This window comes from Chenopodium album, chromosome 8 (assembly GCF_948465745.1).
Source record: "Chenopodium album chromosome 8, dcCheAlbu1.1, whole genome shotgun sequence".
In the NCBI taxonomy this organism is placed as follows: Eukaryota; Viridiplantae; Streptophyta; class Magnoliopsida; order Caryophyllales; family Amaranthaceae; genus Chenopodium; species Chenopodium album.
The window spans coordinates 75,668,963-75,691,269 of NC_137841.1; the positions used below are offsets into that span (position 1 = coordinate 75,668,963).

The window sequence follows — 22,307 nt, forward strand, 5'->3', positions numbered from 1 at the left end:
ACTTTAACCTCAAACGTCGCTAACAGGAGGTTTGGTGGATGAAGTTAGCGTCGCTTTATTGTAAAATTGTCCCCTCCATTTTCATCATCAAAGTAGGTTGACCCTATCTTTCAATCTAATACACACCTTTTATTTCTCAAATTAGTGCTCTTTGTTTCATGTGTGTGTTGTTTGGTTGAGCATTGTATTACTCTCCCAAGATTTTATTTACTCGTACTTGTATAATGCGTCTATAATAGTAAGAACATTTAGGATTTAAATTGTTACAAGTTGTGACGAAAATAACAGACGCATATTTTTTTTAGACTTGTATAATTTCTTGATTCTAAAGATGAATACAATAAATTAGGGATAATAGATAAGAGAAATAGTGAGTAGCGAGGCTAGGTTTCTTTCACATCAAAGCTGAACAACTCCCTAGAAAATATGAAGAGCACAGGTCACATCTGACAATTGAATCTTCTTAAGATAAACCTATATGCCAAAACTGTACAACATCACTGGAGATAATATGATGGCATTTCTATTCGCAACAAAATTATACACCATCTAAACTAAACTAGCCTCTACATGCTCGGTAAAAATAAATACATCACCACCTTTCAGAAGATGATTCTGTCACACTGAACTGAGGACAAGGACTTAGTGGCAGGAAGCTCCAATAAGCTCCTTGATGATCAACACCCCCACTAAGCCAATGAATTCTGTAGGAACCCACAGAAAAGGCAGAAACATCCAGCAGGCAAGTCGAGAACCCTTGTGCTGAGCCATTTGTTTCGAAACATACACATGTCTCCACTGTCTCACTGTCACTTTGATCATCCCCACAATTCAAGAATTCTCTGGTCTGCTTCATGATATCGCACTGCAATTTCTTATTCAGTTCTATCAAAGCACCTGTTTCCGATTCTTGATAGCTTGTCCACCCTTTTCCACTGGGCTGTCTATTACATCTTGTCCCCAAAGATGATGTTTTACATGAAAGGATGCAATGGACCTTGGAGAACCTTGAGCAGACATCTGATGTCACATTCTTAAGCTGAATACACAGATTGAGAGCTAGTTGGGATCCCCGAGAGACACAAATCTCATTTTCTTTTCTACTACCAGCACTTGTAGAAATAAGCAAAGAACCCACAGTAGGCCTGAAATATAAGTCAAATTAATTTTTGAAAAGATAGATTTGTCTAGGGATAAACTTTTAAAAAAATGAAAAAAAAAAAAATGATTTCACAGCAACAATTGGTATATAATGCATTAGTCCAGAACACACATGTCAGCTAACAATGCGTTTGGAAGCAAAAATTGGAAAAAAAAAAAAGGGAATGTAAGGAATCGAGGGAGAGTGATGGAACTTTTTTCCTAAAATTTTAATATGGGTTGAAAAAGCGAGGGAAATGGAGATTGCCAATTTGAGGTCAGATTTTAATAAACCAAATATTTAACCCATAAGCCCACTTTTCCCTCTCCTTCCTTGCCCTTCATTATCTTCCACCATTGCTATTGAAACACGATAAATCAATTATGCCTCTTTGTGAACAATTGAATAAATCAACAGTTCAACACAATCCTAATGCCCTATAAGTTCGAATATTACAGTAAATATAATGTGATGCTTCATAATCCTATCCCATAGGTCTAATCCTGCATTTCATGATAGTGTGAACCTAAGTAATGCTTCACAACAGCTCTAGTAATTCAATTCATCAGTGTCATTATAATTGGAAAAGGCATTTAAATACTCTTAAGTCTTAAATGAAGGATCACAGTGAAAGAAACATTCAACAGGTCTAAAACAATAATCACAGATTACCATTATAACATCAATTATCAGCCATCAATCAATATAGATGTAACAAGATATAAATTATATATCAAATCAAAATGCAGCACCATCATACCTTAGTCTGAAAAAATACTTGGGAACCCGGAAAGGTATATGCATCCATGCTTCAACTATATTCAACAGGAGTTGCATACGATCCTTATAAGCTTGCCACATTGTATCCTCGTCTTCTGCACTCATGCACTCATTTTGCAATTTCATTAATCGCCTAACACTAGATCTGCACAATGTAAGAAGATCTTCTGAGACATGATTAACTTTTGGTATCCCATGTCCAGACAGAAAATGCAAAGATCTCTCAGGCATCTGACATTCTTTTAAGAGTGACATGAGATTTTTACACATCTCCGAGTCCGTATGCCACAATCGCACAGCTAAGTCTTTTATGATGACACTCTGGCAATAACCTGATTCTTTTGTCAGATCGACAAAATCAGGTGAATTAGGAATCAAATTGATGAACTCTGTGCAGAAGGCCAATGCTGAACAACCAAATGCAAGGGCTGAAATTTGTTTGAAGCTTCTGGAGTCTAAGTCAACAAAAGACGAGGAAATCATATCATATTCCTTTGCCATACTAGCTAGTTTTGCAGATACTCGAACCAAAGAAGACATCATGCCTTTCATCTTTTGAACAATAGGTTGGCCATCAGTAAAATCACTTTCCCCGTGCCTACTACTCTCGAGGCCTGCCTTGGGAAATAGATAATCATTTAAGAGTTTCATCATATCCACCATTACAAGTAGAACCTTCTGTCTCAATGCCATGAACCACCTTTGGAAACAAAGGGTTTGCGTTTGTAAAGAAATGGCTTCCAAAATCTTGACAGATGAACAAGTATCATCAAACGCATTTATAAGTTTTTCAATGTACCCATCCACAGTCAATGGCACCAAGACATGGTCCAGAGGCAAACAGCAAGATCCTTTCTGAAGCAGCACCTTGACATTCTTCTCAGAACGGGAAAACTTAACTAAGAATTTTAACCACTGGCAGCAAAGTTCAGACTGAACCTTTGCTTCCAGATGTTGAAATATAAAACTTGCCACATCCCATTCTCCCTTACAAGATGCATATCTTCCAGCTTTGTAAGCACACCAATTATATCCTCCTGTGAGCATGTTTTTTGCACATACATAGATAATTGCATCACTTTCAACCAATTTACTGGGAGACCCATTCAGTCTTTGAACAGAATTGCCTGACTTATCCTCAGGCATGAAATGGTTCCAGTTGACAAGGGCATGCAGAAGAAGGGCAAAGAATGTGTGGGTAGAACAATCAAATAAATTGTTGTCACAAATAAAGGACACCATTAGTTTCAATTTGCAAGATATTTCATTTGTCATAGCACACGAATCCTCCAGAGTTTCCAGGAAAGCCACCAAAAATCTGTAGATGTAAAACATCAACACATGCATAGAGCAACTTTGTTTTGCTCTTGTATTAACAACTTTGTGTACCTCAGGATTCTGTATTGCAGACAAAGGTATGTTTTGCAATTCTGCCATATTCTTGATAATGAAGTGTAGTTTATCCACTATGAAATCACCTAATTCTGAATGATTCTCAACCAATAAAAGTAGCAATTTGAGCATGCTTCCTAGTTCTTGCTCTACTTGACAGTTAGAGGTCCCATCTAACACCAGCCGCACCAATACAGTTATCTGATCACTGATAACTGAGACAACTCCAGAGGGATAAGTAATAGGATTAACCTCCAACATTAGCTCATCTCTTCTCTTCAGCTTATCAGATATACTTACTAAGATTTGAAAAGCTAAGAATCTTACAGAAGGTATTGGGGATCGAGTAGCATCCTCAACATACTTCAATAGCTTTTTGAACTCATCAACATCAATTAAAAGCATATCAAGCATCCCATATGAAAGCATCTGCAAGTAATGCAATAGAATCAAGATAATGAAGATATCTAAGCACGTACATAGATCACTCAATCAAATTGAGTCAACAAAATTACCTTGAGGAAAATATGCAACACTTCACAATGCAAAGCAGAAGGCAAATTTGGTTCATCAAGCATTCTGAACAAATTCTGAAATGGAAAAGCACTAACAGGTAGAAAGCATGCTGCTTGCTCTCCAATATAACGCATGCATCTAAGCACTATACCCTGCAAGCGTAAACTTGTTTTCTGAACAAGAATTGAACTAAGCAAGCCTACCTGCACAGAAGCCAGGGGGGAGAGGGTCAAGAAAATGTGATTAAACCTCAATATAGCAATTACATGTCACAAGCAAATCAAAGGGGAGGACTGAAAAGTTAGGCAATGGAGTAAAAACAAGCTTCAGGAACTAGTGATTACACAGCCAAGATAAAGCATGAACTGGTGCATTGCCCATGTTTAGTTACAACTATGACTATAAGAAAGAAGATTTTTTTTTCATATAGCTTATAAAAGTAATAACAGAGATTATTCGGAAATGTGGTACAAAATGAAGCACAGATATACAGCTCTTTAATTCATGTAGCCAACCTAGCAGGCTCTACACGACCACAAACAAGAGAAGGATCAATAATATGATATTGTAATCTTTACGATGGCATAAAACATCAATAGAAGGTCTACCAAACTTAAAGAAGTTAGCTGCCTTCATCAAGTGATGCCTATAACTCAAAAAATTCAAGGATCATAAGTTGTCAAGAATTCAATGACAAAGCAACTATAAGATAGTACATATAATAAGATTGCCATCAGAACGTTGACTGTTTACCTGATCAGTGATTAGAACGGATGTTTTCAAACAAAGTTTCGTGAGAGAGATCAGCATAGTGGCCAAAATATCCTCTTCTAAAGTTTTTCTTATAAGTTCAGCACCAGCCTGCATTAATCAACAGTAAACAGCTTGATCATACAGCCACATTGCTCTAGAATTTCTAGAGAATCAGAAGCCCCATCAATATGTAGCTGCAATAATGATACAAATAACTATATCAAATGTTTTGACAGACAAAACTGCAAGTTGCAAACTTTTTAATAAAGCGTTGTCAAAAGGAAACAATTAACAAAGTCATTGAAAAAACTACACTACTTTCAGTTGAAGTTGTGAGAAAATAAAAGTTAGGGCACATATAATGGTTGACCAATATCTACTAAAACAGTTTTGAATCCTTTTTAACTGAAAGACCCTACCAAAGGCATTGTATCAATGTTGTGATGTGGTACTGTACAATATGGCGAGTTACAGCACAGCTTATTATATACTCTGTACAATGTACTTAAGAGTCCATTTGTTGAGTCGGCCAAGCAGTTACAGTTTATGCATACATAGAGAATGCCTTCTTCACTTGTTCCCTCTTAAAGAGCAACTATTCCATGTGAGTTTGAGACATTATCAGCACATTTCAATGGTAACATTCTTTTCAACAAGGACAACAACCTAGCATAATTCTCATTGTAGGCATGGTCTGAAGAGGTCCCAATGTCACAACCTAATCGTCAACAAGTCTAGAGTCTAAACAGGGCAAGAATGCATAGCATCTTTCACTACAATTAGCATAAACTGTTTTCAGTATGTTGTCCAATAGCAGATCCTTTCACGTACGTGTATAAGAATATTTATGACGGCATGGAATGATTGGAGGGAAGCAAAAAAAACATATAAATAAAAAGACCTTGTATGTTGGGTAAATGTAGGCATTAAAGAGAGAAAAGGCAAATTAATTAAAAAGCAATAAAAAAAGTGAATATAAGTAAAAAGACCTTGTATGATTTCATCGCAAGTAAAACTGAGCATCCCATTTTAGGAAAAGTTCGAGCTCCGGCAATTTTTAGAGCTGGCAAGGTTTTTGGTGAATTTATGAGTTTGAGCAGATTCTCCAAGAAAACAAGTCCAAAGTCATCTGATATTTCTGACAAGTATTTAGCTGCAAACAGAGACGCCTTGACCTGTAAAGAAATAAGCACAATAATATATCAGCTGGGACTAATTGTCTACAATATTGAAAAGTACGTATTTTGGGCTATGAAAATTGCACAGTCGCCAACACATGGGCATCCTGCAAGAGAGAAGAGTAAGGCGACAAGTTGGCCATGGAGGTGTCCTAAAATTGATCAGGGTATTTTATATTGGTTTCGTCAGGCAAACAAAATATTTCTTCAATTATGTAAGCCGACCCCAAATCATTTTGGGTCTAAGGCTTTGTTATTGTTGTATTTCTTCAATTATTATCAGACATTTCATTAACTCTTGCTTCTCAGCTTGCTTGTCAAAATTAAGTGTCACCATAGACACTCCAGTGGCAAGATCCTAAAGGGTGGTGGCGGAAATCAACCGAATTTGATGGCAAAAGTGCAATTACTAGAGGCAACAACAGTCAGAAGTTTTCACCAAAAAATGCAACAAAACATGACTTTCACAATCCAGAAGTTTGTACAGTGCATCAAACTATTAATGTGCAGAGCAACACATGACAGGAGGAAAAAGGGGATGTGCAGAGCAACACATGATAGGGGGGGAAAGGGGGTTGATCCTGGCATTTAATAATGTTCTATTCTTAATAGCACAGGAGTGACAAGACTAGTAAAAACATTAGCCCATATATAAAAGAGTACTCTCAAATGGTGAAAAATAGATGTTTGCCAAATTAATCTCACCTACCTGAAGGGGCCAGGTCAGGATTGAAAAGAAAAACTTAATAAAATTTGGGTTGTTATAGCAGGTTTCATATTGTCAATATATCAGATTACACAAGTTCTTACTTGCAAGTTAAATTATAACCAGATGCAAAGACAATAATATTAAGTAGTAACCAGGAAACAAGGTTAAATCCAAATAAACAACAGACAGCATTGAAGATGCTAAATTGCTAACCAGACCAGGTCCTCACCTCCAAAACATGACAAGAATACAAAGCAGATAGTATCGCATGTCGCATTTCAGCAACATCTTTAGCAAGCTCAGCACAACACCCAAGCAAAATTAAAGCTAATGCTCTGGACTCAACACTCTCATCAGTAAGAACCACTTTAACTCGTCTCAAATATTCCATTTTGTTATCCTCGTCCATGTTTGAAAAGAATCCAAGTGCTTGTCCATATTTCCTCTTGCAGTGCCTCAAAATTGACAAGAACACTCTGACGACAGAATTCTTCATGTCTCTGTCCCCGGATACAAACGTGTCTGCAAGCCTGAGGAGAATCACATCTGCAAAAAGTCTATCTTCCCCAGGAACTAAGCTGAACATGTTATACATAGCTAAAGTGGGTTGTGGCTCTGTACTCCACTGCTTTAGCCGAGGACCAATCAGATTTATTGATTCAATAGGATTACCTGAAAAGATGAGTATAAGCCAACAGATGAATTTTCTCTACAACAAATCATACCCTATATGGCCTCTAAATGAGAAAATCAGAATTTACATTCAACCAACAATTTTCATTCTCAGAAGCTATGGTGATATTACTCGTTAGACATGCCAAGACTTCTGTCAGATCCACATACAAGGCTACAAGCATACAATGCGCCAGCCGCCAACATACATTTTATCCACAAACAGGCATGCCTTTATATGCAATATCCACATAAATATCTAAACCTATATAATGATTATTTACCTGGTTTTCTGGACCGAAGGCCTTTTTCAAGTTCAATGCTCCAGCCCATAGCAAATGTAGCAGAAATTTTCTCCATTCAATCCCTTAATGTTGACCGAAATTTTGAAGCTGCCTCTACCAAAGATTCAAAATTCTGCAAAAATACAAGATAAGCAAATAATTATAATCCTGTATGCTCTGAAATTCATTACAGGGACTGTCGGGTAGCAATTTGAGGCTGATTCTATTATTCAAAGTTCCCAGTTGTGGAGGTTGTCAAATTAACATAATCTGGAACTGGAAGAAAACAAAGAAACACTAAAGTTCTTAGGAAGGAAAAAAAAGAAAAAAAAAAAATATATATATATATATATATATATATTTACAGCTGGCCCAGTCCCACTACATGTGAGTATACCAAGTAAAGCAATTTAATTAATCAAAGAAAGGGGCTCTCACAGGCTCTCAAACACAGTGACAAGAACAAAGATTTGAACAAGCATGCCCAAAAAAAAAATCTGCAGTAACACATAATAATAACAAACTTCATACTTGATACAGAAATTACATTAAGAATTGGCAGATATACCAGGCAAAGAACATCAGAGTTTACAGCAGAATTTTTGCCGAGGACAAGCCTAATAAAAAGCTCACTCAAATTTCATTACTCAATGAGGGATTCTAGAGTTTGCCTGCATTTATTTTTTATGTGTCCACCCACTAACATAACAAGCCAGGCTAGGACCTGCCATCAATTATTTATAAAAATGATTCTTGTAAAAACCAGATTCAATAGCAGGCCATCCCATATGTGGTGTGTTGATAGATATGGGGAGTTAAACAATTCGAGAGAGAATTAGGAGTAGGATTTGGGAATCAGATGGAATGTAGGAGAGAAAAAAAATTCACTTAAGAGAGTATACTGGAGAAAGAAGGGTTGGGAGCTGGAGAGAAAATCAAACAAAAGTTTTTTAAAAAATAAATAAAGAAAGAAAGAAAGAAAAAACTTAGTTACAATATTATAAGTTTATAAACCTTTGCAAGCATTATAGCTGCGTGCTTTTCACCTATGTTTTACTATACGACATATTAGAATTTATTCTAGTTTTAGCTTGAATTTGGGTAGCCGTTATTTTTTCTCAACTTACTCTTCCTGAAAATGAAAACACGGTGAGCAAAACAGGGCCTATACAAGACTTAGACAATCCATAGTGTTATGAAATTTTTCTGTCAGTTCTTGTGAACAAATTCATCCAAAAGAGAAAAGAAAAGAAAAAAAAAGGTGAGCCTCCATTTAGTTGATTTCTTCTACATTCAATACATAGTGGATACGAATAAAAGCTAATTGATGAATGAATCTATGAATCCTTGCTGCTATGAGACAGGCCAGACAGCAACATTATTGCAAGAGCGCTAACTAGTTAAGCTCATTTTACATTCATCTCTTTGTTAAAGCACTCACATCTGGTCAATCTAGGAGATGGTTTATCCATTTCTTAATGACTTCAGGCGAGCCATACCAGGGTCTTGAGATATCATCTGAACCAACAGGAGAGTGATATACTCCATCCAAGCTTATATTAAGAGCACCTTCTAAATGAGCAGATACCTCTGGAACAACTCCATCACCCCATACAACTGCCTGCCCACATACTTGCTTGTAACCCTGACCAACAAAGCGAGCTCGAAATGTAACAGTATCCGAAGTTGACTCAGATACATTCACGACTGCAGCTGCTTGGGATGCATCCTCTATTTCATAAGAATTTCCAAATACTGGAGCTCCTTGGATATACCTTCCAGCAATGCATACATACTTTAGTTCAGGAGTATACACAGCTTTAGCACAATGATCTTGAACATAATACAATAGCCCCCTCGTTTGATCAATAACACCAGACACTCCTTTTGGAGGCGGCAAATGTGGAGTTCCAAGTGTCAAAAGCAAGGAGATATCAGACTTCCCAAATTCCTCCAAATAAACACGAGCAAGCCATCCTCCCGCTGAATGACCAATCAAAGAGAGTGGCCTACCCTGAGCAATCTCCTTGGCTTCATTTACAGCTTCATCTACCCTATTAAGGTACCAGTCTAAAACAGGACGAGGACGAAGTGTACCCTTCCAGTAACTAGGGTCTGCTAAACCCGCCGCATTCCTAAACCAATCCAACCTCGAAACTCTAGCAACCACACTTTTAACCCCATATTCCTCTAAGCTGACCTGCAGCCTCTGGTAATCCCCTGAATTATTCCCCAGACCAGGGAGTATTACAGCAGGGCAAGGCGCTTCCAAAGAAGTGACCGGAGTTACAACAGGGACACACCGAGGAACATTAGAAAGCAACCGGGGTTTCGAATACAATTGTGGATTCTGAGGTTTATGTGGCCAAGACCATTGCAAGGGTGAAGCTACTGCCATATATGCTTCACTTCACCAAGCAATTGTTCAATGATTGCCTTAGTGGTAAGACCCTTCACTGGTACTATGAATTCAATTCCAAAAATCCTAATTCCTCCTAAAAATTTTCAAAGCCCACAATTATACACGTAGAATTCCTAGCTTTGCAATTTTGGGTTTTTTTGCCCCACAAATTAATATTATAGTTTACATATTAAGACAACAATACCCATAATTCCCTGATCTATTTCCCACTAATGCCACTCCCCCAAAAAGGCAAAAACCCTTTGTAAATAATCAATCACTCCAGTTCAGAACTAGGGTTTAAGCTGAATGTTTTCACAAAATTAATAATAATTCAATAATTCGAATAAGCATGTGGGTAAAATTAACAACAGAAATCACAAAAAGAAAAAATTAAACCAAAAATAATTAGAGAAATAAATAAACTTGATTAAGTTGCTAACCTCTAAGCAGAAAAGCTGTAGAATGAGGTTTTAGGGTTTCACCAAACTTGAATTTGTGAGAGAGAAAATGAAAATTGGGAGTAAAAATGGTGGTTGAGCTAATGAAGAGAATAGTTTAAAGAAGTATCAATATGTTGTTCGATGCGAACGTCAAGTATGTTAGATACTGTTAAGTTATCTGCCCTCGCCGTTGCCGGCGCTTTTTTTCCGGGAGCTTCGTCGCTTCTCCGCCGTCCTCGTAGTGCTTCTCTTTCGTCGTGATGCGTGTTTTCTCACTCTTAAAATGTTAGGAAAAATAGGAGAAGCAGGAAATAACTAAATACTCGCCTTCTAAGCAAAAACAAACTCTTTCTTTCACGAGGGAAATTATTGAATTTCACTAATCACTACTACGTACAAAATTTTAGGTGTAGTGAAGTCAATTACTAACAGGTTTGTTATAAAATGACAATCGAACGCAATTTAGTACGGAGTAGTTAGTAGTCTTTGTACCAACGACGTTTTACTAGAACGCTAAAAAATTGAACTACTAGAGACTAGGAGGCTGTGTCATGTGCGAAGTATAAATTATACTCGTAATTGAACTAATGTTATGTTTCATTCAGAAGTATTTCCATTTATTAGCATAAACATAAACATAATGTGAAGCCAGGCTGAAGGCATGATGAGATTGGTTACTAAAGCTCATTTCAGCAACAAATTGCCTCGACCAAAAATTGGATTTGTAAGTACTTCCTCCGTCTCATATTAGATGTCAAATTTTATCAATGAAAATTGGAATCATTTATTGTGATGCTTCTCACCATTTAGATTACCTGAAACTGTTAAAAATTGGCTTTAATGGCACATGCAATGATTTTGTTGTTTGCTATTGAAAACTTGACAAATATTATGTGACATCCTAAACAGGAGATCTAAAGAACTACCACAACGGAGAAAGTACTACAGATCATCTAGACAATCATAAAAAGCCTGCAACCAAGGACCATTCATCTAGTGAACCTCCTAGCCGATGGCGGTACACAGCCAGGCCCAACGCCCGTGAATTAGCACATCTGATACTTTGTTTGTGACACGATTCTGGTTCCACACACAATTATCTTGGCATAACAACTCCCACACTACTATTCATATTTCATCAGCCAAATGTTTAGAATTGACACCAGCAAAACCATTATGCCATTGATATTGGACATCTTATAAAAAATCACCTTCACATTAGTAACCAATAATGAGAAGCAAAACATCACAGGAAAACGAGGATAACCCGCTTCTATCTCTTAGACTAAAAATACAATCAGAAATACAAAATCAACACATCTCCAACATGAAAACATCCTCATAAGCCATAGTCCATGCTTAAATTGTCACTGAAGAACATTTGTACATCAAGGCAGCACTTTTATCCAAATGGAACAAATCGAAAGTTGACAGCATATCAAATTTCTTATGTAAGATCATCGTCATCATTATCTTGGGCCTTCAGTTTTTCCTTTACTCTAAGAAGAAGGGTAGTCTTCCATGCGTCCTATGCATCAAAGTTCAAAAAAACAATCATAACAATGCACATGGTAAAAATTGCCCCAAATACATTACAGAAATCTAACTCACAGCTTGAGAACGGACACTAGACTAATAAAACATATGCTGACATCAGACTACTGTGCCTTATCCAGCAACAGATTGACTACAACAAAGGGAGCAGCAATCTCACCAAAGAAAAACAAGGGGGTTGGGGGGAGGGGGGGGGGGGGTGGAGTAAAGCAGTTACAATCTTCACGAATTGCTGGCACAGCAGTATACACTTTTTGAGGGGCATAGATTGTCCCCAAACTGCTATTACACTATAAACTAATTAGCCTATTAAGCAAATTTTTCAATATCTGCAATTGCAGCAGTACATCCTTCTAAATCTAATGAACGACTAGTATAATGGGTTTTGGATTTTAGGTAGGAAACTAAAAACAATGTTGCACGTACAAAATAGAACTAGTAGCGGATGACAATAAACCCAAAAGGCCAAGAGTCATTTAAATATTCTGTCAAAGACAAAGGTATACTAGCTCTAGGTACATCCAAGGCTATTTGTTTTGCTTATTTGGAGAGAGAACTCCATGAAGCAATGAGGAAAAGTGTAGAAACTAGCCTACACTCTAGTGTATAATAGACTCTCCCCAAGTCATTATATCCACCCAGTAGAACATAAACTCTGAGGTCTCTGACTTGAGTTTACTTGCCCTAAAGCTGGACACAAATGCATGTATGTGAAAAATCGTAGGATGACATTTGCATGGCAATATATAAACAGACAGTTTAAATTTCAGGAAAAGATCCATGCATATCTTCATTTCATTCAGAAAAACATTAACAGTAAGTGAACTGATCTATTTAACAAAACTTATACCAGTGGGGTCATGCTATCGAACTCTTTAACAAGATCCGTAAATTTTGCAACATCTTGCTCATCGATTGCAGAAGCCAAACCCTGCAAACACAAAACAAACCAGAAACTTCTTTCAGAGTCCAAAAGCATAGATAACAATGTAATCTAGTCAGTCTGCTAATGCAATCCAGAACTTTTTTCATATTATACTAATGCTCCGTGTTATTCAAACTAGTAAACTAATCTGATCTGGAAATCATTTTGTCTGAAACCTGTATATGAATTTGAAAATCTTGTTTGGTCTGAAATGATCTCTTCTTCTGAATTTATATGTTCTTTAAAAATTCTTAACTTGTGTGTTGTGTCAACATATCTTGTCTGGAATAAATCAAAATAAGTTCAATAATTTGAAGAAGACAGGGCCTTCCAGCCCAACATACATAGGAGTATTGGACACGACACAATTTTAAATAAACACCCAATATAACAGTTATTCAATGCCCACTATTCCCATTACTCATCTTAGTAAGATATTTATGGAAAGACAATCATAGACCATAACTACTATGAAAACTTTTCATGTAAATTTTGAAATAGTACAAGTGACAAAAAATAATCCTAATAAAGAGAGTATAAGTATCTTCAAATTGCAAAAGAATCTAGAAGACGTCCTACATATAAATCATTTGGCCAACAATTGAAGATGCATTAAGAGATGGAAATGAGAAAACTAAAGAGGAGGCAGTTATTTGGTTTAGCAATTTAGGAGCTGTTTGGCCTAGTTTCTAAAACTGTTTCTCAATCTAAGAAACAGAAATTGGGCCAAACAAGGGAAATCTAAGAAATAGAAACACTTTTATAAGAAGCCCAAAATAGCTTCTAGGATGGGTAGAATGAGAAGCACCAAATTGGAGCTTCTCTTAGTTGTTTCTCGGGGAGCCATTTCCCTCATTTAATGAAATTTTCATTTGGACAAAAACACCCCCAATATTTTACAAAAAGACTTCCAATATCCTATCTAATAAGAAAAAACCCATTTTCTCTCTCATCTCCTCTCTCATGAACATGTTTGAGCTCTCTCTCTCATCTCAAGAAACCCAACCCCACCGGCGAAACGTCATCGGTGATACGCAATCTGGTCCTCCGAGACCAACAAAGCCAGCTTTTTGTCCACCCAACCAAACTCATCAGCAATGCTTCATCCAGCGTCATCATCACCGCCACCATCGTCACTCTTCGTCGTTGCGTCCTCCACCATGGTTTGTGTTTCCTCCTCTGCTACGTTAAATCTTTTCTTTGTCTAGCTCTTCTCCATTGATCCAGTCCAAGTAACATCTCTTTGTCTTTCTAAAGATTCAATTTGATTTGCATATGTTTGAAATTGTAGCCTTGTAGGGTTCCTTTGTTGAATTCAATAGTGCTATTTATAGATGATTAATTCAAATATTGATTGCGATGATTGGGATATAATAACATACATTTGGAGACTGATGCAGAGTTGGTAATCAATGGAGTAAAGCAAAGGAATGTGGGTTTCTCTCTGATCTTTCATATCTATGATGGCATTACTAAAATAGCATGTTTTTCAATTCTTGTATTTTATCTCATGTGAGAAGGGCTAGCTTGTAATACGGTTGCGCATTGTATTGCTAGATGGAATACGTATAATTGTGATGAATATGTTTGTATCAATTCTTTTCCCCAAAGCATTTCCACTTTGGCGCAAATTGACTTGATTTAATAAAAGCCCGACCACATTCTTTCAAAAAAAAAAAAAAAAATTACACTTACGAACTGTTCAAAATTTTAAATTGAATTTTTATAAACAATAATGTATAAGAAACTAATTGTATATCCCTCAATTAAAAAATAAACAACTAGCTTACTTTGTTTCAAAATTATAAAAAAAAAACTACTATAGGCCAAATAGGGAAAAATAGTTTCCATTTCTAAGAATCACTTCTAAATTTATTAGGCCAAACAATTCTGTTTCTTACAAGTGTTTCTCTAGAAATAGTTTCTGGAAAACTACTTCTAAGAAACAGAAGTTGTTTTCCAAAAGCTTGGCCAAACATACCCTTAATCGTTTATGGCAATTTATTCAAGTTTAGGTCGATACTGCGCCAATTTAAAAATCTCCCTGAATGGTATTACATTATGTAGTAGACACTTAAAAGCAATAATTATTCCCCTAAATACATTCTTTTGGATCAATAAAAAATTTAACGGAAAAACATTAGATAACAGAGCATAGAAAACAAGAGACATACCGAAAGCAATTTGTATTCACGAGTACCAGAAAAGGTAGGATCCAGATCCTGAAAATTCAAGAACGATGTTATGAGAATTCTGCAATACGAAATCAGAACTTCAAAGTTTCTAATAAAATAGGGGAGGAAAAAAAAAAACCTGATATTTTTCCAATGCATTGGTTATTGAAACAACATCGCCCTTACAAAGGTGGCAAAGCCCAGCATTGAGAAGGTGGCCTTTGACTCCATATTTTAGCAATGAATTATTCAGAGATTGGCGTCCTATGTCTTCATAGATCTCAATCGCCTTCGGATACCTAAATGAACCATTTAGTTCATGAATACACTAAGTCACTAATTAATCTGTATCTAGCTTTCACACTAAAGGAAAGCAAACAGTGCATGAAAATGGTAATGGACACTCAGAAGTCCATCTGACAGGCAAAAAAACAATGCAGAGAAACTTCTTGGTAGGGATAGGGTGGACAGCTCAGAAAATACATATCAAATAACATATTCATACTGTCAAACAAACTATGTTGAAATCCCAGAGCATATTTAAGTTCCAAAGTCCAAATTGCCAGTAGTTTTTTTTATTAAGGAGCTTTCCTAAATGTAGAAACCACATGCAGAGCTACTAGTTCGTGATCCAGGAAGAATGGCAGAGGCATCAAAAAAGGAAAAAGAAAAAGGATTGTGCAGCCAGTAAATACACCAATAGTTCCACATGTCTTTTGAGATTGCCAAATAGAATTTTGTTTACCCAAGGCTCCCAGCATGTCTTCTGGTTTTTGGCAATCAAATGATTTATGCAGCTTAGAGAGGTAAGAAAAAGGATTGTGCTCCAGTAAATACACCAATAGTCACCAAGAAATCCTCCCATGACCAGCAGAAACTCACAGCAAAGGAAATTAAAAATAAAATAAAATATTCTGCAATTCCATTCAACCATAATTTCAAGGACCCTAATAATATGATATTGCATCACCACACAATTACATACTCCAATTAGATAAAATTTAAAAGTTAAAATTACTCCAATAAAGCCAAAATGTACAAGACACAAGAACCAGTTTGCATCACAACTCAGCAAAATAAGAAGCTAAATTGCAGCGGGAATAGCCCACAAACAATTTTCCAGATTTAACCATTAAATTTAAATCTCACGGGACATCACTGTAGTAAGAAGTTTCTGATTCATTTCTATGCAGACAAACATATAAGAATTCTCGCACAAAAAATCACACTTATGTACCTATTGTCCAATGCTCTAAAGTTCCACAAACAGACCAAATTATATTTTTCCATGGTTCGAGTTGGATAAACAATCAAATTGTGATATCACTACTTAGTAACTTCAAGCATGAATATACAAGGTGGAAAGACAGAAGAGCCAGCAATTAATGCTTTGACACAACATTTTTAGTAAAGCATATGTATGTTCCTACCGATAAATAAATAAAAAGCATCCACCATCAGAAATAACTAATGTCATGTGTCATGCCAATCCCTCGGTTATTGGACAATGCATACAGCATCATATATAGTGAAAAGTTAGACCAGATGGCGAGCAGAACAGGAAATGCTTGATTGTTAAAAATGAAAGATGGAAGGGGAAGAAGCATACTGTTCCAACTGTGCAGAATATTGTGCAACTTTTTGTCTGCACTGGTTTGCAGAGGTCGTCACCTCTTCACTTTGAAAAAGATCAGCAGCTTTTTCATGCCAAGCTATAGCCTGCTCCAAATTCTCATCAGTCTCATGTATTTCTGCGATTTCCTGTGCACAAGAGATAAATCCTGAGTGACAATGGTTATTGTAACTGTCAATAATCATTTTTATTTTAAAAATAAATACACTAAAACCTATGCTGTTTGTCACTCATACTGTACAGATTCAAAATTCAGTAAATAACAAGCGGAATAGTTTCTGGCTGTCATCAAAACTTCAAAAGTGACCCGATTAATGATAACGTAGATACTTGCTAAAGAGAATATTGAAAGGAAGCACCACCAAGGTATCAGAAAGAGATTAACTCACATACAAGTATCAACCACATAAAGAAAAACTGACTTACAACCATATAGTTTACAGACATGAATCGTACCTTACAGTATCTTGCAGCCATATTGAGTCTTCCCATTTCAAGAAAGCTATTCACAGCCTGCTCCAAGCAAGATACAGCCTCTTCAAGGAATAAAATTCAAAACACAACACTCGTCTCAGCCAAAAAGTAGGTACTTAACGCAAAAGGCCCACATATCAAAAACTAGTGGGAAATTAGCAATTCTACCAGAAACATAAGTTGCTATATGCATCATTTTGACAATAAGAAAAATTAAAAAATACACAACAATGTGGAATTCAGCTGGATGTGTTTTGGCAAAATGTAGACCTCAGATAATCAGTCCCACGTTTCCCGGCACATATGACCAAATACTGCAAATGCCATTCCTTCCAGACAATTCAAGGCAATTTTAATTTACAGAAACAATTACAGCTATTAACCTAAAACATTTTACCAATTTTTGCCAGTGCCTTGGGTCAAATAGGATATTTTCTAACATCACCAGAGCTTATCCTACAACAAAGATAAGGCCTTTGAAGAAATACAACTTTTTCTACTACCTCCGTTTCATATTATTTGCAACGATTAGACATTTTTCCTCTCTACTTTAGGTCAAATCGTTGCAAATAATATGAAACGGAGGTAGTATAAAGAACCCTCTTAAGAAAAGGTATGCAGACAACCACAAGTGATTTCGACAACATTGAGCATAGTATTCGACCAAGTTTCTCTTCCAGTCATTATTTTATTAGCTATCAGATATAATTCCAATACATCAAAATATTATACTAAATGGTTAGCTAAAATTTCCACCCGTGCGTCTATATACCTCTCCATACTCGTCTTCGATGATAAAAATGACAACAAAGAAACCTATGGCTTGACAATAGAAGACAAATGTAACTCCAAAAGGAAAAAGTTTCCTAAAAGTTGATGAAATAATACCAAACTACCAATTACGTAAACTAGCAAGATGAGCAAAGACGAAAATATTTTCCAGAGATCAATAATGATACATCTCGAAGCTTAATTAAAGTGCTCAAATGAGTATACAATTACTAAACCTGATATTGAGGTCGGTATTTTCTAGCTATATCCCATGGCACTTTAATGATAATTGTTAGTGTGAGTGAGTGAGTGAGTGTATGATTCTATATGTTGATAACGTAGTTGGAAACGTAACTGAAAAAAGAAGTAATTATTTCACTAAGGAGATATGAAAATGGAAAAACAATACACATGCACTGTTCGACAACCATCACAAATTCACAATTCATTATTACCCTTGGATGAAGTCTTCTTATAAGCATGACCTGCCTCAGCATAAGCATTGGCAGCTTCATGTTTGCTATCCACCTGCATACACGAAACTAAAACCATTATCACAACCACATACACGTAAATTTAAATTAAAAAAATTTCCTTTTATGCAAACAATATTCACCTTCAAATAACAGTTTGCCAACTTAAGATAAGCAGCACCAGCCTTATCCCCTGAAAATCATAAATAACGACATCGAGAACACGTTATTAAGCACGCTATACAATCATCAATCTCATCTTTCCTATTTCAGATATTCATAATTAGTGCACTCTACCAAAAACACACATGATCAAAAACAACAATTCTGAAGATCAGTTTCAATCAACCACATCAAAAATTCAAAATGTACTTAGTCTCAGCCTCAATCAATTGGAAACTTATCGATCCTTATCACAAATCAGATCTATTTCCCTACGAATACCAGAAAACAAGAATTCAATGCCGAACAGCAAAAATGCGCATATTCATCTGATTTAAACAAACGAACATCAATTTTTCCAAATTAATTTTATTGTTCAATCAATGCTAATACTAAAACAACACCGATAACAACAATCAATCACAAAAAATCAGATTCAACACACTCAAACAAACCATAAACCCTAACTATCCAACAATCGAACAAAACAAATCAAAATTCGATAGATTAATCATCGATCGATCAATCGAAATCAAATGATTGTATAATAAACTAAAATGATTGATAAAACAACAGAAAAAGAAGGAAATCATACATGCTTTGGCAAGTTTGTAAGAATTGGCGGCTTTTTCGAACAATTCAGCAGCATCTTCGTGTTTGTTGCTGAATAATCCCCAACTAGTAAGCTTTTTCTCGGCTTTCTTCTCGAAATCATCTCCTCGTGCTATGTGATCACCCATTTTCGCTTTCTCTGCAAGTTTTTCTCTCTCCTGGTTTTTGTGTTTCTCTCTCTTCGGTGGGTGATTTTCTGTTTTTCAGGCAGCGCGTGGGATGAGGATGTGTTCAATACTTGAGAATAATTTGAAATGTGAAATTGTGAAATGTCTGATTTTTTTTTTTTGTGAAATGCCGAAAGCCCGAAAGGTATGGTGCTAAAGAATTATGGGCATGGAATTTTATTTTTGTTGAAAAGTGAGTATAATCAACAAGAATATTTTTGTTGTGCTTATAATGATGTGGCATTGGAAAATTGATGATGATATGTTGAAATGGTCGCTTTGATTTGGGGATTCTTGTTACCGCTGATCTGATTTTTATTACGGTACTTAATGTTAAATGTCATATAGGAAGATTGAGTTTTTTTTTAGTTGATTCTTATAATTTGATCTTGTAATAACGACTTGGATGGAATGAAACTGAAGATGGTTGGACTTGATTCATTTTATTGTTGAAGTATTTCGTGATTATTGTAAAACAGGTGATTGTGTAAGTATTAAATACAATACACTGAGAACAAGAAGAATATTATTTAAGATTTCAAGCGTTATTGTCCTTATAAGTTAAGTTTTAAATCAAAGTGTTGCACAATTCTACAATCACTTTTGTATACACCCGGTTTTCAGTAATTTATTGTACATCGAGTTCACTTTTGTCAAATTTAGTGTCACTTTTGTCAAATTTAGTATCACTTTTGTGAAATTTATCAATGAAGCATAAATAACTTTTATATATGTCAGAGTAACTTTTGTGCGTTTTAGTGTAACTTTTGCACCTTTTATTGTCACTTTATAACGGATGTTCAGTAATTTACTGAACATCCGTTTTATTTAAAAGTTTGTGTTCTCCTTATTCCATTATTGTTCATCATTTATATGTTTATTGCCAAAAGTACTCCATTATAGCAAACAAGATAAATTCACACATCCATATGGTGAGATGAGATCAAGAGGACATTTTTAAACACTCATACTCACGTGACAAATATTACTTTCTCAATTCTCCATTTTGCCAATATGCCATCAATGATTCAATCTCCATATGGTATCTAGAGAGAGGGAAAAAAAATAAAAAAAAATAAAATAAAAAAAAAAAAGAAGAGAAAACTAGCAAAAAGTTTAGTCATAAAAAATACTTGAATAAAACTAGTCTTTTTTAGCTTCTCACTCTTGCTCAAATCAGCAATTTTCAAATCTTTTTCTTCTTAATCCAATAAACTAGAGTAAAAGTTTTTATTTATTTATTTATTTTTTTTAACGAAATTTACGATTTCCAATAGGCCCACCCACTTCATTCCAATATTTTCTTGCAAGAATATAATCCCTAAATATGTGTACATTACAATTCTCATGTTAATGTACAAGCTAATGCAATTTCGATATTTTCTGAACACATTTTTTAATCACCTATTTATTTCCAGCGATAAGAGAAGTTAGTGAATTTTATTGAGCAAAAAGAGGTAATTATATTAGTGGATTCTTCCTACAAAAGTATGTTATAGGTAAAAGATTAGTTGTAACCTTAACTCCTTTAAGACCATGTTCTTTTGTGAATTTCAGCAGAGCAGAGCAACTTTAAAAAAACGAGGCATAAGTCGTTTATTTTACCCTCTTTAGTCTTTAATGAGTACTACTTATAAGCACTTCGAAGTGGACAGGACTTAGTGCGTAGTAGACTTGATCAATGGGCGGCCCGGGCCGGGTTTGGGCCGAGCCGAGGCATAAAAATTCAGCCCATTTCTCGGGCCGGGTCGGGTCTAACTTCGGGCCAAAATTTTCATGCCCAAACCCGCTCAAAATGGACGGGGCGGGCGGGCTTTCGGGCCGGGCCAAAAAAAGAACTAAAATAGCTTTAAAATGCATTTCCAAGCCCGTCAAAAAAATTTAAAATTCGGGCCGGGCTGGAAAATGCTGCCCAAAACCCAGCCAAAATTGGTCCGGGCCGGGCTTCTTTTGATCAGCTCTAGTGCGTAGGTAGGAGGAAATGGCGCTAGTTGGGCCCAATAATACGAAACAGAATTAAGTTACCCAATCCAAACGATACGTTGTTTGTTTGGGGCCTTGGGTCATGTGGTGTTGGAGCAGAGACAGCAAATGACAAGTTATTGGCTCCAATGTCAAGCAATAACAATTGGATTTGATCGGTTCGTTTGAGCTAAACTGAATTAAATTAAATTATAAAATAATATAATATATTAAAATTAATACTTGTACGTAAAATATTATGCTCCGTATGTTATAATAACAAATCTAATACGAGGTAATATTAATATACTTCGCATTTATTCAACCTCACATAGTCACATATCAATATTATCATTGTACTTTGTACTCTATGATTATAATTACTCGTATTAATTAGCGTTCGGCTCTTGTAGTGATCATCCTTTATACTAAGTATTTTAAATAAATAAAATACTTAGTATAAAGTATTTTGCACAATAAATAAGTTTTAATTTGCACAATACTAGCACGTATCTTTTTTATTACCAACGATATGATTTTTTTATTTGATTAAAAAAACATATTCTCTTCAATTAAATAATGTATACGTGTCCTACAAAGATGTATACCTGTTTTATTAAAAAAAAAATTATACGTATGTATATCTTATTTATTAATTATTTTTTTAATGTAAGAAGAAGAACCATGACCAGACCCTCAAGACACACGGTTGTTTTGGTCCAATATTTGCGAGTCAAATACTTTAAATGTGAGGGGAAAAAATAAAGGATTCTCACCTTCAATAAGTTGGAAAGTACAATATTTCCCACTAAATCAATCTTAGCTTGGTAATATAAATGGATATATATATATATATATACTCATTCGAAATACCACATTTATACACCGACAATCAAGGCTGACATGTCAAGGCATAATAAATAATAAGAGGACAAGTGGGAGTAGAAGAGGTCTAAATCAAGCAAGGAATAAAACAAAAACAAGAGGAAATAAGTGACCCAAATCATGCCCATCAAGAGCCAGTTCATTTGATTAGGTTTACCCTCTAATGATCCACAATTGCCCCAAAATGGGGCCGAAACACAGATGAGAATTGAGTCAAACAATAATGTCATTTCTCTATATTTATGT

The 22,307-nt window shown here is 35.6% G+C and overlaps 3 protein-coding genes across 3 annotated transcripts; all 3 read right to left on the minus strand.

Annotated features, from left to right (window-relative positions):
• Positions 1 to 276: 276 nt before the first annotated feature.
• Positions 277 to 10,572, minus strand: LOC145642446 (uncharacterized). Its single transcript, XM_081693631.1, has 8 exons — positions 10,270 to 10,572; positions 7,426 to 7,558; positions 6,699 to 7,141; positions 5,572 to 5,757; positions 4,583 to 4,690; positions 3,829 to 4,032; positions 1,902 to 3,742; positions 277 to 1,145 (listed from the first exon to the last, which is right to left on the minus strand). The coding sequence occupies exons 2-8, from the start codon at positions 7,499 to 7,501 to the stop codon at positions 593 to 595; spliced, it is 3,411 nt and encodes a 1,136-aa protein (XP_081549757.1). The 5' UTR covers positions 7,502 to 7,558; positions 10,270 to 10,572; the 3' UTR covers positions 277 to 592.
• Positions 8,676 to 10,276, minus strand: LOC145642447 (uncharacterized). Its single transcript, XM_081693632.1, has one exon. It carries the CDS (start codon positions 9,821 to 9,823, stop codon positions 8,873 to 8,875), a length of 951 nt encoding a protein of 316 aa, XP_081549758.1. The 5' UTR covers positions 9,824 to 10,276; the 3' UTR covers positions 8,676 to 8,872.
• Positions 10,573 to 11,457: 885 nt separating the features above from the next.
• On the minus strand, positions 11,458 to 19,318 carry LOC145642449 (alpha-soluble NSF attachment protein 2-like). The gene is made up of 9 exons (XM_081693633.1): positions 19,031 to 19,318; positions 18,417 to 18,466; positions 18,256 to 18,328; positions 17,012 to 17,091; positions 16,532 to 16,683; positions 15,062 to 15,221; positions 14,923 to 14,970; positions 12,674 to 12,754; positions 11,458 to 11,797 (listed from the first exon to the last, which is right to left on the minus strand). Exons 1-9 carry the CDS (start codon positions 19,173 to 19,175, stop codon positions 11,717 to 11,719), a joined length of 870 nt encoding a protein of 289 aa, XP_081549759.1. The 5' UTR covers positions 19,176 to 19,318; the 3' UTR covers positions 11,458 to 11,716.
• Positions 19,319 to 22,307: the final 2,989 nt, after the last annotated feature.